This window comes from Lepidothrix coronata, unplaced genomic scaffold, assembly GCF_001604755.1.
Source record: "Lepidothrix coronata isolate B3197 unplaced genomic scaffold, Lepidothrix_coronata-1.0 Scaffold96, whole genome shotgun sequence".
Taxonomy (NCBI): Eukaryota; Metazoa; Chordata; class Aves; order Passeriformes; family Pipridae; genus Lepidothrix; species Lepidothrix coronata.
In genome coordinates, this window is record NW_016690276.1 from 2314560 (window position 1) to 2329803 (window position 15244).

Sequence of the window (15244 nt, forward strand, 5' to 3'; positions counted from 1 at the left end):
ATTATATAATAACTAGCAAGTTGCTCTGAGTTATTCCATTCTCAGGGACTGACATGGAATAGGGTTGAACGTTTTGTGTATTTGATGTATTTCAGTTCAAATGCTTAATTTTTCTTAGACTCTGTTTTTTAGTTCCAGGTAGATTTGAGAAGTTCACCTGACTGTAACTCAAGTGCTTGCATGTACGAGGTAGCTGAACATTTCCACTGTGAATTCAAGGCATACTTCAATGAGTTCACTGTGCTGGTACTATTTAGGTGCTTTTGATTGCAGACAATTAGCAATAGGTCAGAAGGAAAAACCATCTAAATTAAGTATTTGCAGAGTCTAGATTTTGGTGGTTGGGGTGTTTTAAGCTTGTTTCTTATTTAGTTGTTGATTAAGCACATTGGCGTAGCAATTTCAGTTTCAAATCACAAGACATCTGCAACCCAATATTCTGGAACTAAGGGAATTCTCTATTTTTTAAAGCACCTCAGTGCAAAAGTGCCTATCTTAAAAAAATCCCAACGGGATATTTTACATTCCCTAACAAAGTTCATGAGAAGGTCAGTTGCTCTTAGAGGAACAATGAATTTCACTCAGGCCAGAAGCCTACTGACACCAGGAAACTGAGAGTCAGACACATCCTTCACCAGAGGTAGAATACACTTCCTCTCCCATCTGTGGCTTGTAAACTATAAGAAAAAAATATTTCCAAAGCTTTGACCTTTACAAGTATTTTAACTTGGGTTAAACAGCTTATTGTTAAAACACCATTTCATGCGGAAAGGTGAGAGAAATCTATTTCTTTGCACACTTCTGCAGAGCTTTGTGACTGTGTTTTCCAAAACCAGCATGCAAAAACTACCAGAATCACTTTCATGTGTGAAAAGACTTAATAACAGCATCAGACAACCTGCCATTCCATCTTAACAGAAAGGGAGTTTAGGCATGTGAGGAGATTCCCAGCTCCAAGTTCACAGGGAAGTATCTGTTAAAGATTTTGTTGTTGTGGAAACAGGAGATAAAACACTGTTCCCAGGTTCTGTGTCACCACCTGAAAAACTTATTTATTGCCTTCTTGAGCCTTGTTTCTAGTAATAACTAAGAAATGTGTTTGCCTCATCAATTTCCAGTTTTTCTTGAATAACAACAAACTTCCCTCCAGACCCAGCCTTTTGGATTTGGCCTTACTATACTCCTGCTGCAGCCCTTTCAGTGAATGGCAAAAATATTGTCTCAACTAAAAGAAATTGCTTGGTCTAAGATTTCATCAAAAAGTTCTGTATTTTATACTTATTTGTGTCAGTGAAGTCACAAATGTACACATTCTGTACATGAAACAGAATAAGAAACCCTAAGTTTGTTCTGCAGCATAGTCCAAAGTCTGTGGAAAGCATGAACACAGCACAGTCCTTATAAGTCTGCTGTGTCTTGACTGAGATGCCAGAAGTTTGCTGTAGAGAAATATCCTCATTTTTAAGAAGTGAAGGACTCCACAGAGCTTCAGTGTATGGTTGTGCTCTAAAGGCCGTCCAGGGAGCGCCTGCTAGAGGAGTAATAACAGAAGTTGGCCCTAAGAATTTCAAATAAAGGAGTTGCAGGTTTATGTACACAAGCCGTCAGTGAAACCAGTGACTTCTTCATTACTTCTTCTCACAGTCTGTCCTGCGTGTGTGTGCAATAGGTGTATTTAAAATCCTGATTCTGACTCCCATTATCCATGCTATTCTTCAGATGTCATTAAACTGCAGCTGGTTGAAGCAGGCTTGGTGGAGTGCTTACTTGAGATCGTCCAGAAGACTGTGGACAGTGACAAAGAGGATGATATTGCAGAGCTGAAAACAGCTTCTGATCTTATGGTTCTGTTATTGCTTGGAGGTAAGTATGGGCTGTCACTGTCTTCTGCAAAGCAACAGCAGATATTTGTAATGCTCTTTGGCTGCCGAATTTCACTATTCATTAATTTTCTAAATAACTTAGAGGACCTGCTATCCACCAGGCAAACATTTAACAGGTCAGATTTTGTCCTGATCCCACTGCAGGACTGTATTAATTGTAGTGCAACCAGCATAGCTTCACAAATATAAAGAGAAGCTTCCCTAACAAACACTTTTTTGGTTTGCTGACTGTCTGTGCTTTTTACCCCAGATGAATCCATGCAGAAGTTATTTGAAGGAGGAAAAGGCAGTGTGTTCCAAAGAGTGCTTTCATGGATTCCTTCCAATAGTCATCAGCTACAGCTTGCAGGAGCACTGGCTATTGCAAATTTTGCCAGAAATGGTAAGAACATGCCATAATAGCTTATGTAAATTTATGTGTGCCCTTCTATCATGCTCTATCTGTACAGCTACAAACAAAACCTGTGTCACAGTAAAGCTGGTGTTTATACAGCAACATCAGTAGTTTTATACTTTACAATCCTGAAAAGCATTAAGCCTACTTTAAAAATACTGTTTCGCATTTTTAGAGGGGTATAGGGGATTTCTGCCTTCTTCAGTGTTTCTTCTATCACTCTTCTAAGTTTGTCACGAGCACTGCAGCTCCCATTGATGATGGTGGTCAAATTCTAAACAATGAAATCTAGAAAGGAGGAAGGAAATAACCCTTCCATTTGTTAGACATTATCGTAAAAATCTTAGTAATGATCTTCCATTCACAAGTGACTTGTCTCATCTCGCACAGACGGAAACTGCATCCATATGGTGGATAATGGCATAGTTCAAAAGCTGATGGATCTGCTAGACAGACATGTGGAGGATGGAAATGTAACTGTGCAGCATGCTGCACTGAGCGCGCTCAGAAACCTGGCTATTCCTGGTAAGCCTCTCTTTGCATTGCTAACTACCCAAAGGTGACATTCTGCTCTCCCACTGCACCCCCCAGGGAATGAGGGTGGGAGAACTGACTGACAGTCCTAGAGGGAGATCACACTGCTGCTTTTCATTCTGCCCCATCATTGCTTTTGTGTCTGTTGTACAGCAGTTGTGACAAGCAGTTCAAAAGACATCACAGGCCTAGTGACCGTCCTCTGCCCCTCTGATCCCACAGTATCTCCCACCAACAAAAGAGCAGCTTTGTAAAAGGCAAGGAGGTGAGGAGGCCTTGGATATGATTTCTCAAACCTTTTTGCCCAGAGCACTGCATTATGAGTTTTTTTGGTTGCTTCCTTTGGGATCTCTCTCACAGCTGAGGATCCCCACCAGAGAACAGTGCCCACTTTGTTGAAACAATGCACCTTACTGTAACTTCCTGAGACTTTGAAAATTGCCAAATTAGATTTAGAGGTAGACTGTTAGAATAGCCAGCCTATTGCAATTAGATACTGTTTGTAGGCAGTGAGCTGAATGCCAATTTTGTCATTTTTAATAACTTAATTTGTATGAGTTTTGATTACCCAAGCATAAAAGGTAGAGCACATGGACATAAAAAACAAAGCAAATCTGTAATACTTGTGGTATGCTTTCTTGTGCCAAGCCAAAAATAAGTCTTTTATCCATTTAACCTTATTTTACTATTTTCAGTTTTGACAAACCATAACTTTTTAGAAATGATCATGCATACATAACTAAACCCACTCTGCTTTAGTGGTATGCAGGTGAGTCATTTTTCTCACTTCCATCAGTCAGCTTCCCTATAGCCTGTGCTCAAGGGTGTCTGCCAGAGACCTAAATAAGCTTCCCTGGACATTGTTAAAGAAAAATGAGCAAGTAATGACTGACCTCAGTGATAAGCTGCTTGTTAAAACACTATTTTGAATATCAAATAAGTGCTTTTTTCTAAGTACGCTGTTGGGCAGGATTTGCACCTTAAATACATTTCAGAGAGCTCTGCGAAAGCGGGGAGCGTAGACTAGCGGAGGGCATAAAAGAGAGGTTGAGAGAGGGTAGGGGGCAATAAAAGGACTACAGACTCCAGACATGTCAGGCCAGTGTTGTTCTTATAAAGTAATGGAACTGGGTAAGAGGTTATTCTGCTAATTAGATGCTTTAGTTTCTTTGCCTGAGGAATAGAAGAGAATTGTTGGGACTCGGGGAAGTTACCTCATAATTTGGGGTGCAAGTATTAACCTGGGCTTCTACCTGATGCATTTTGTGGAAGATGCCATTCCTAGACCAAGTGGAGAAGTCTAGCCCAAGTTTGTGTTCAGGCTGAACACTGGAAATTAGATGTGCATGCTAGGAAAAAGCACTTAATTTCACAGCTGTGCCTTAGGAGCCGTGACATTTTTCCATAATGCGGTAGCACCAGCGCACGCTCGTGTTCCTGAAGTCTGTGCTCACAACCTATTTTTCAAACCACGTCTGAAGATTTGCTTCAAGACCATCTTGGAAATAAATTATCTTCCAGAAACGTTCTTGAGATCAATCCCTGTTCTTTATTCATGCAGTTGTAAATAAGGCTAAGATGCTATCAGCTGGCGTTGCAGAAGCTGTATTGAAATTTCTCAGATCGGAGATGCCCCCTGTTCAGTTCAAGCTGCTGGGAACATTAAGAATGTTAATAGATGCACAAGGTAAAAATAAACTGTTCTCTGTGTTAAGTGATTCTCTTTGGTTCAGTCTGTGACATGCTGCCAAGATTCTTAAAAGAGAGAAGCAGGGAATTTTTTTAAATTTTATTCCTGAAGTCTTGGAATAAATCTAATGCATATGCAAAGGGAGAGGAATGTGGGTTGATTTTTTCTTTCAGAACTCCTAAGCTGACTACTAAGGACCCTCCAAATAAGTGTCAAATACTTATTTACTTTTGAATTTCTTTACACTGTCACATCACAAGTATGTATTGAGGCGTGAGTGCTTGAAGCAACCACTCCTGTTTTGCTGTTCACTTACCGCATTTCCTGGCTGTACCTCACTCTTTGGAACAGGCTAATACTCTATTAATTAATAGACTGCAATTTCAAAAAGAACAAGCACCTTTGAGTTAACAGCTCATTCCAGGATGAGGATTTATAAAATCAAAAGTCTGGTAAAAACCACAAGTAGTTAATGAAGAAAATTAGCTGCATATGTATTTTTGACCCAGTCCTGCAGAGTTTTTCAAAAGATCCATTATAGTTCTAGTAAAGCTATTAGATGTGAAACAGAAATTCATTGAAGAAACTTACATGACTTAGTCTATCAAACCTAATCTAACTGACAACAGAGCTCCCTTGTGGCAGCGGTCCCTCCTGGTTTTAAATTTTTGAGCTAGCTCACAGCTAACCTGGGGGTCTGACATCACCTGTATTTTCCCTGCTCTTAATCAATGCATAAGCTTCATTAACTGGGCTGATAAGGTGTTTCCATTTTGACTGGCTTTACTTGCTTCAATGCAGCCTAGACTTCTGCTGTTGTAGTGCAAGCTAGTGAAGTTCTACTAACGCCTTCTAGTTAGTAACTTTCAGCTTGTTTTTCTAGCACTTGCTTAAAAAAGTGACAACTTTTTTGTTGTGTTGTTGGCTCCGGCATCGTGTAGCAGAAGCAGCTGAACAGCTGGGCAAAAATGTAAAACTGGTGGAACGATTGGTGGAGTGGTGTGAAGCCAAGGATCACGCAGGTGTGATGGGAGAGTCCAACAGACTACTTTCTGCACTTATACGACACAGCAAATCAAAAGTAAGTTAGTGGTGAAAAAGTGTAACTCTTAGTGTAACAACTAAGAGTTACTCTGCACTTGCTATCGGTAGCCGACCCTTCAGCACACAATCCTTCTAGAGAGCCAGGTTGGGTATTCACGTGTTACATCTCCCCTGCCCAAGTCTTGACTCATTTTTGGTTTTAATGTATCCTGCAGCAGTTCAGCATGCCATATTTTCCATGTTTTAGTGATGCTATATGTGAAGAATCATTGAGCTCAGTTGTTATGAACTTGCTATATATATTTATATAAAAATGAGATCCAGAAACAGTCTGTCCCCCTGCTTTTCATATAGCATATTTCAGAGTTACAAGATTCTGACGGATCATTAGAAATCATAATTTATCCCAAATTCTAACAAAAGCTAGCTTGCACGTGGCTGAAGGTATGATGTTAAGAGAAACTCATTTGTCTGTCTCGTCACCTTCAATACCTTTCAATCAAATACCTTTACCTAAACAGTCCAAGCCTGCTGTCCTTGTTCAGAGAGTATTAGGCAGAACAAAGCCTTAGAAGGGACAAATGCATCTCCTCTGGAGACAAGCTATTTCAGGCTCAGACTTCTTCAGCGTGTTCACTGATATGAACACAGGCTGCATTACTGAGCTTAAATAGCAAGTGTGATTTGGAGAACTCAGACTGTAACAGTGACCTCTTCATTCATGCATGGTATTTACAAAGTCAAAAACATAGTGTGGGCCTGATCTATACTGAGCCTCTCCAAGAACAAGTCAACAGGCCTTATAGAGATTTAAATCTTTCCTGGTTTCTAATATTACCTCTCTCTAATACCCGTTCTCCATTTTATGTTCAGCCTCTCAAACTGATCAGGTTTCATTTCTCTGAGTTCTCATTTTTTCTACACCCACCCCACACAATCCCCAGCATGCGTGGAATGGCAAATGCCACCACAGATGCAAGATTTTATCAATATTCTCTACAGGAAAACAGAATTCAATTCTAAATATGGAGACACTACTGATAGCATGAAATAGATATTAATACAGAAGTTAACAGAATTGTCACAGGTGAATTTTTGTGTGGTTTATGTACTCATAGACGAAACTTGACTGGAAGAAGAAAACAGAGCTGAGGGGGTGGGTTTTTTTAAGCTTTTGCTGCCCTCTAGGTTTGAATATGAGTACAACTGTATGGTTCTTTACAGCATGTCAGATTTTAATTTGGCTTTTAACTTTAAAGGATTTGGAGTACTATTTACAAAGGCAACAGTAGTTTAGTTTTAGTCATTCTAAAAAAATGGAGTAGATACTTTTAATTTTAGCCACACTAGCACCAAGCCATAAAAAATTTTGATGTCGATGATGCTGACTGATTCTTAAGGCTTATACAGCCAAAATTCCACACCAATTCAAATAGGACCTAGCAGTTTCTAGATTGTCTCAAAACTACTTTGGAGTTCCACCAGAAAATCACAAATAATAAAACACATCATTGCAAGTACACTCTATAAATAATAAATATATAATTATTTTATATATATATATATATATAAATACTTAAATGCTTGCATACATTATGTCATTTAGGGGAAAAAAGGGTTTAAAATGTGTTACTCTTGAGTTATTAGGCTGCAATTTTTGGGACATAAAATGGTGAAAACATTAGGTGCAAAATCACTTTTAGAATTATAACTGAGAAGTACCTGCAGAGACTAGAAATCTTTATTCATTCTTGTCACATAAGTAAGTTGGATCAAATTTTGGACTTGAAAATAGAATCTCAGCTTTGTATTTTTGAACTGATTTAGGGGATATTTAACCCAGTCAACATTTTAATTTCTTATATACCGGGCAGCAGTATTGGCCAACAATTCATTTTAATGGTTGGCATTAGAACAGAAACCAACACATTGGTATCCCATACCTACCTTTTCCTTTCCTTTGTATTTGAAGGAAAATTCCACAATATTTAAGAGACTGATGCTCATTTTCCTGCCTATTTCTAAATATATTTTTTAAAGTACACCATTTCTGTTACATAGTGAGGTGTAATAATTGTGATCTCACCTCTCTGAACATTTTGAAGAAACTCTAAAAATGTTCTTGTGTTTCCTTATCCCAAATATGTGGCTCACTGGGTACTTTGAGCACCTCACTGTTTGTTGATTGATGGCACATCGGGAGAAGTTGAGTTACACAATATGACCTGGAAAAGAGTTAGTTATGTGTGTCTTAACTTAGTCATGGGGTTACCTGGCTTGGTTTAACACAATGTATCTTACAGTTGCAAAGTAGTAACAGATAACTTGTAGGCCTGTGTGTGTGTACATTTATGTATAAAGTGATTCTATGTGCATAAAGCCAGTGAGCGGATCCTTACCTGAAGATAACATAGCCTTCATGACAGTTTCCTTATTTAATGCAGTTTGTATGCAATACAGATTTTTTTTATCTTTCTGTTATTTATTTTAGGATGTAATTAGGACCATTGTTCAGAGTGGTGGCATCAAGCATTTAGTAACCATGGCGACCAGCGAACACGTAATAATGCAAAACGAAGCCCTCGTTGCACTGGCATTAATAGCGGCATTAGAGTTAGGTGAGTATCCCAGCAGTTCACCTGTTGCCTTTCCAGTCTGTGCCCAAGAGAAGCCATAGAGGGAGAGTTGTGTGAGTTTCTTTGGCAGTGTAGAACAGCCTTCTCCTTCCACCTGCCTTTGGGTAGCACAGCAATATGTGACGGTTCATGAAGACACTGGCAGGCTGTCATGTTGTGCAGAAAACTGGAGACTGCTGGTTCTACAGTATCTGCTCCATCCTTCTGGCAGATGTTGACATGATTTAGAAGGGCCATTCAATTTAACTTTCAGATTTTGGGCAAAACCCAAAAGAAGGCGAACGTACTTTACAGTGGAGACTATATGACCTGACCCTGTTCCTACACTGGAATGGTCACAGAATCACAGAATGTTCTGAGTTGGAAGGGACCCACAAGGATTGAGTTCAACTCTTCAGTGAAGGGCCCATACAAAGATTGTACCCACAACCTTGGCGTTATTAGGACCATGCTCTAACCAACTGGCAGAATGAAAATAAAGCTTTCACTTACCTAATTAGTAAGGGCTACAGAACACACACAGATGGATAATGTCCCCAAAATGTCTTCATTAAGTTCCACAGAAACAGGTGCAAGAGTTGCCATATGAAGGCAGAGATGATTACACGGCTTGACTTGCATTTGTAGTACCTCAGATTTCCAAACAGAAAGGTAAATGGCCAACTGAGGTTCTGTTTATCCTTGCTTATTAACTAAGATAAGGAACTAAACAAATAGCATTACTTATTTTTGCTCTTGATTTCATCTCTTGTCATCAAGTGTGTACTACAGGAATGCTCTGTTCAACTTCCAAATCACTGCCAATACATCAAGGAATTGTTTTAAATAAAAGGAAAGAGGTTCCTAGTCACATGAATCGTCTAACTCTCTTGTCTTCAGGCCTTTAAAGGCTAAGCCCCAGTTCAATACCTAATGTTTCTTAGACAGCTACAGAGGTAGTAACTCACACTGTGATCTTGAAAAGTTTTTCACAGCCTTTATAATGGACTCTGAGCTCCCTCTACCATGGAATCAAGAACTTCACAATCTGTATTTACTCAGACAAAATTTCCAAAAGCAAATTCAGGCAACGGAAGTCTTGAAAATTGAAATATTGCAAGTGTTGGCCTAAATAGCTAGAAAGCCTGGTGGCTTTTCCATCAGCTCACTGCACATTTAAGACTGGATTTTGTCATTAAACTCTGTGGCTGTCCTTTCAAGCAGTTAGGCAGCTTCACATTTCTATAGGAAGAGCTGTGATTCCTGTCATCATACCACCAATTATGTGCTTCAGTTTCATACCAGTGAGTTATGTACCACAGCACCCCTTTCACTCCAGTGAGAGATCCATGTTTCAGTAAACAGCTACACACGGAAGCATCAAAGCAAGTGGCACTTACAGACTTAAAAATTTTCACTTTATTTCAGTCACTGCTGAAAAGGATCTTGAAAATGCTCAGCTTGTTCAGATTCTACACAGACTGCTCTCAGACGACAGGAGTGCTCCAGAAATAAAATACAATTCCATGGTGCTGATCTGTGCTCTTATAGGATCTGGTGAGTATTCAGGAGAGGCTGCTTCCTGAGATTTATGGATGCAAACTTAGTTCCCTCCTACAGCCTGAACATAGAGCAAATGCAAACACACTGAAACTGGTTTTCTGTTCGCAATGGATGTACACAGAAAGGTTCAATTTACTATGACACTTTCTTGATAGCATTTATAGTGTCAAGGAAGGGGCTGTTAAGTCAGTTTGGAATATTAACTGTAGAAATCAGACTCTGGCTTCTGCAGGGTGCAGCTAGCTCAAACTTTGACAGGAAAGAAATGACAGTATCAGGTTGTCTTTGCAAATATGAAGGTTAGCAAGAACTTTATTTTCATCTTAAGCTGCAAGTTCCCTATAACTGATGTGCGATGGTGGTTTAGGAAGGATCCTTACACTTACCTCACTAGGAAGAGTCCTTCCCTCAGCAGCCCTCATGTGCTCAGCCCACCAGCCACAACTGTTTAGGTTGCTTTGAAAGATGAGCAGGACATGCATTAACACATGTCAGTGCTGGACGCTGCAAACTCTCATCTCTCTGAGCTCACCCTCTGCTAAAGGTCAGGCTGTTTTCAGGGTGGTGTAGCAGGCTGTGGTTTGATACTGCAACTTCCTGTGTGTGGGCAAACAAACAAACAAAACAAACCACAAAACAAAAAGAGCAAGGTGTCATTGAGGGGAAAATTTGATTCCCAGCTGAGGTTTCAAGAAGTTGCTACATTTCTTTAATTTGTTTTTTTAAGAAGTATTTAGTCTGTGGAAGGAGAACTAATTTCATTCCATAAAGGTTTCAGGCATTTACAGACAACTAAGATGGCAACTGGATTAAGTACAGAAAGGTGTAAACTCAGAGTCTATCTGCACACAACTTGCCAAGTGTGAAATATTTGGGGTTTTCTAGAGATGAATTCAGATGAATTTACAGCAATTCAGTTTAATTGATTAAATTTTACCATAGCTAAGCATGTTCTGTCTCTGTAAACAGAGGTGCTTTTTTTCTTAAACAGAGCTATTGCCTACTGCAAGTGTAATTCGGGTGACTTGTACATCCATGCACGTGAATGCTGTATTACTGCCATCTTATAGGAACAAATACTTGGGTTTAGAGAGTATACACATCTCGGTGTGCAAAGGTTGTGCTCTAAATCTGCTAACCAGGCTCAGCTGCCAGTAAGCATTCATTTTAACGTTAAGGCATGTAAATTTAGTTGTTACTCACAACCTTCTAGAGCCATTTCATGGTTTGGATTATCCATCCATTGTAGAGCAGAATTCTTCTGGCAAAGGTTCCCACTCAGCCTCACTGTGATGTTCTTGTGTATATTCCTACCTCCTTCCAACTAAAATATTCATCTTCAGAAATTCCACCTGACAGTTGCGTTTTCCCTTCCTTGAGTCTTGTCACCTGCAAGACTGACAGTTATTTAAAGTCAAACACTGGTCTCTCTAGTCCACCAGAGAATGGATCAGTCCTATCTTAGGGGAGGTTCTTTAGGATTATCTGACTGGCAGAGTTCAGTCTGCCACCACACTGTAAGCTCTGCCTAGACATGAGGCTCCTTACCCTGCTTCCAGCGAACAGACAGCACATTACTGAATTATGCAGCTGTGAAGTTTAGGCCTAGCACTTGACTGACCCAGTGTTCTGCCCTGCTTCCTGACGAACAGACCTATGTAAAATCAGTGAGAACACAAGAATAGCAACTGAGCAAATTAACTTTTAACTTTTTTTTTTTTTTTTTACTATTTTAACCAAGGAGGGGAGGATCAAAGAGCCAAATGTCCTTTACATGGGAAAATACTAAAGTACACCTCTCTCCCAGTTCTGTTGACTCTAAACTTTTCATCACTGTCTCCACGCAGTGAGCATTTACATGTTCTGTATTCTACTGTAAACAGACCTGGGTAGTCATTTTAAAGTAATAGACCCCAGTATAGTTTCATAAAGACTATAAGCGGTTCTACTGGTTTAATTATTGGTAAGTTTAATTCTCCAGTGACTGCTGTTGTTACTGTGCTTTGTTACAGGATATCTGGCATCACATTTAACTTGATATTGCCAACAACTGTATTCACGGGATCACAGAATGGGTCAGGTTGGAAGGGACCACAGTGGGTCATCTGCTCCAACCTCCCTGCTCAAGCAGGGTCACCCTAGAGCACATGGCACAGCATTGCATCCAGACCGTTCTTGAATATCTCCAGTGAGGGAGACTCACAACCTCTCTGGGCAACCTGTTCGGGTGCTCGGTCACCCACACAGTAAAGAAGTTCTTCCCCATATTCAGGTGGAACTTCCTGTGCATCAGTTTCTGCCCATTGCCTCTTGTCCTATTGCTTGGCACCATCAGGAAGTGCCTGGCTCCATCCTCTTGCCACTGTCTCTTCAGATAATTATATATATATTCAGGAGGTCCTCTCTCAGTCGCCTCTTCCCAGCTCCCTCAGCCTTTTCTCATAAGAGAGACGCTCCCATCCCTTAAGCATCTTTGTTGCCCTCTCCTGGACCTGCACCAGGAACTCCTTGTCCCCCTTGTACTGAGGAGCCCAGAACTGGACACAGCATTCCAGATGTGGCCTCACCAGGGCTGAGTAGAGGGGCAGTATCACCTCCCTTGACCTGCTGGTAATGCTCTTCCTAATGCATCCCAGGATACCATTGGCCTTCTTGCCCACCAGGGCAAACAGCTGGCTCATGGACAGCTTGTTACCCATGACCCACAGGTCATTCTCCACAGAGCTGCTTTCCAGCAGGTCAGCCCCCAGCATGGTGCAGGGGGTAATTCTTCCCCAGGTGCAGGACCCTGCTTTCGCCTTTGTTGAACTTCATTGAGTGTTAAGCAGTAAATAGATATCAATTTGTATGTGATTCTTGCCATCTGGAAGTTTCTCTTGCAACTGAGTGAATGGTTAGAGAAAGAAAAATGAGGATAATGGAAAACGGAAGAATCATCAAAAGCAGAGCATTTGTAGATAGCACAGTCACTTCTGTGTGCGAGAGTCTCTGGGAACCTGGATGTTATCAGCCGCTGTAAAGCACAGTAAAATGCCTGCATAAACATGTTGATATCTCAGGAGAAAGAAGAAAGTGCTTACATGGCATAATCACCCCAACAGCTTCACTGACATCACTCTGATGACATCACGTACAGGTTCCCAGGTACACAGCAGCATGAGAGTTCCCAGCTCTGACATGGTGGGGGTTAAACTGTGTGAAAACTAAAAATATGTGAACAAGAAAGAAGGTAGAGATGGGAACAAATGCAAAGTCTGCTATTTAAAAAGAAAAAAAGAAGTAAATAGCCACAGCTACAGCGTAGCTATCTGAAGCAGGTTTGGTTGGGTTTTCTCCTGGGAAATTCAGAGATCAGGACCAGAGCAGCATGTGGAAAGCAAAAATACATGTAGGCATTTGTTGCTGAGTGGGATTTCATGCCTGAACAGAGCATGAAACAAAACCAACTGCTTTGGATCAAAATTGTGAGATTTTTAGAGTATGGGGCTTTGATTTTATGAGTTGCTCACAACCTCTTCTTATTAAAGTACCATGCAATCCAGGATCAGACTTATCAGAGTGTCTCTTAGTTTTGAGTAAAACATGAGCAGTGTATCCATATGCACAGCACTGGGCAATGCTCCATGCATTGTGTTTGCATTAACTTCAGAGCTGAGCTGTGAATGGACAGCAAACAGTGACCAGGTCATGACACATCCATTAAAGACATCAATCCCCACACAACCAGTAAGAGCTGGTACACACAAACAAGGCAGTGAGCCTGTCAAGGCTGAGACCTCACTTGGTCAGGCTGGTTTAAGGAATAAAGTGAAAAAATGTTTTCAGTAAAAATACTTCCAAAGCCTCTGTTTTAGAAGGCAGTCCAGGTGGATGTTCTGAACTGCTGTTCAGCAGTTTCATCACTGATAATTACCTGAAATCCATGGAGTTTGTGCATGCCCCAGGCCCTGAAGAGTTTTCTCATTCCTCAAAAGCAATTCAAAAAAGTAAATAACCAGATTATGTGTACACACAGAGCTGTGTGCTTATGTGTGTACAGGGTTCAGTAGAAAAGTTGCTCACATTTTCTGCTCTTCTTTCCGTCTCATACAAAGCACTGTTTAATATTTCCTTTTCCAGAGCCTCTTCAAAAGGAAGTGCAGAGCATGGCGTTTCTAGAAGTCATATCAAAACTCCGCAGCCATGAGAACAAAACTGTTGCCCAGCAGGCCTCGCTAACAGAGCAGAGACTTGCTGTAGAAAGCTGAGGAAGGTCTTGTTTCCAGTGCATCCCATCACAGATTCCTCCTTTGTCCTCCGTCCTGCTGCCACTCCTGCTATGTTTTCCACTGTATCACTCGTGCATGCGTGTAACGTTCCCACACAAATTGATGAACTGCTGTAGGTACCCGTCCAAAAAGGTTTCTACAAATTCATAGGTGGTGTTAACATGAACCTGTCTCCACCCGTAACTGTTCTACTTGTATTCTTGTTGCTTGGGCCACACAGTAGAATGTGCATGTTGTAGTCCAATGATGATGTAGAAGTGGTACTACACAACTGACTCTTTCCTCACGCCCCTTAACTGCATAACAATGTACTACTAAATTAGGGACAATACGAGATGCAGCAAGTCCAGACTAGTGTGCTGACTATAGGATTAAGAAGTAAATCTAGCTCAAATTTTGGTGCTTTGGAGATTCAGGTTTGAATGCAATGTACTGCTGCTCATTCACTGGTCTTGCCTATTAATGTCAAACTCGTGGTACCTAGAGGTAACAAATAAAAATTTCAGTGCTCTCACTTTACTCTGTGGTTTATCCTCTTTTGTAATCTCATGCAGAAGCTGCGACTGCACTACTGTGCACTGGCAAGGAGTTGGTTTTGTTCCTGGCTCTGGCCCGACGCATTCACTCCCTTGCAGCTGAGCGGATACAAAAGAAACTATTCCAACCACTTTTGCTGTGTGTGCTCACACAGAGGCACTGTGTGGTGTAACAATCATGCATTTGAGCAGCAGTGCGTGATACAATCCTTATCCTATAAAGCCATGTGCGTACAAGTGCTCTTGGGCTTGCTTGGGATTGCTTTTTTGTTTACTAGGGGGGGTTTTTGTAGATGGAATTTTAAGGGCATATCTTGCAGCAGTTTCTCAACAGAAGCCCATCAAGTGAGAAATGGAGGATGCAAGACACTTCCTTTTTCTCCTTTCCTAGGTAAGGGAGATGGAAACTGCCAGTCTGAGCATCGTATCTCACAGCTGCTCCTTTGTAGGTTTGTAACATGCCTGTGAGCAAATCAGCAGACACCACTTTGGCAAAACAATGAGCAGTTGCGAGTTTCCAGCAAGCCAGCAGATGTTATTTTGGACTATGCGATACCATTACCTAGCTTGATCAAGCCCACCATGCATGAAGGTCGTAAGATCTATAACATTTTAAAGTGAATTCAGCATTTCCAGAGCTGAAGTGCCAGCCTTGGAAGTTTCAGGTTCCTTTTTTATCATCAGAGGCAGCAAACCCAAAGTTCAATCACCCATGAG

The 15244-nt window shown here is 40.9% G+C and overlaps 1 protein-coding gene and 1 long non-coding RNA gene across 7 annotated transcripts in view; one reads left to right on the forward strand and one right to left on the reverse strand.

Annotated features, from left to right (window-relative positions):
- RAP1GDS1 (Rap1 GTPase-GDP dissociation stimulator 1) overlaps positions 1–14510 on the forward strand; it is a 94980-nt gene extending 80470 nt beyond the window's left edge. For all 5 annotated transcript variants that reach the window (XM_017822230.1, XM_017822231.1, XM_017822232.1 and 2 more), the window contains 8 exons: positions 1720–1863; positions 2134–2265; positions 2668–2802; positions 4373–4498; positions 5443–5582; positions 8037–8163; positions 9589–9717; positions 13843–14510. In XM_017822230.1, coding sequence (XP_017677719.1) covers positions 1720–1863; positions 2134–2265; positions 2668–2802; positions 4373–4498; positions 5443–5582; positions 8037–8163; positions 9589–9717; positions 13843–13970 — 1061 coding nt within the window. In that variant the 3' untranslated portion in view covers positions 13971–14510. The remainder of the gene's footprint in view (positions 1–1719; positions 1864–2133; positions 2266–2667; positions 2803–4372; positions 4499–5442; positions 5583–8036; positions 8164–9588; positions 9718–13842) is intronic.
- On the reverse strand, positions 9670–13861 carry LOC108500893. Of its 2 annotated transcripts, XR_001876050.1 has the most exons (5): positions 12804–13861; positions 11272–11377; positions 10927–11112; positions 10110–10320; positions 9670–9781 (listed from the first exon to the last, which is right to left on the reverse strand). It is a non-coding gene; the product is annotated as an uncharacterized LOC108500893 (long non-coding RNA). The 2 variants fall into 2 exon arrangements; XR_001876051.1 differs by lacking the exon at positions 11272–11377.
- Positions 14511–15244: the final 734 nt, after the last annotated feature.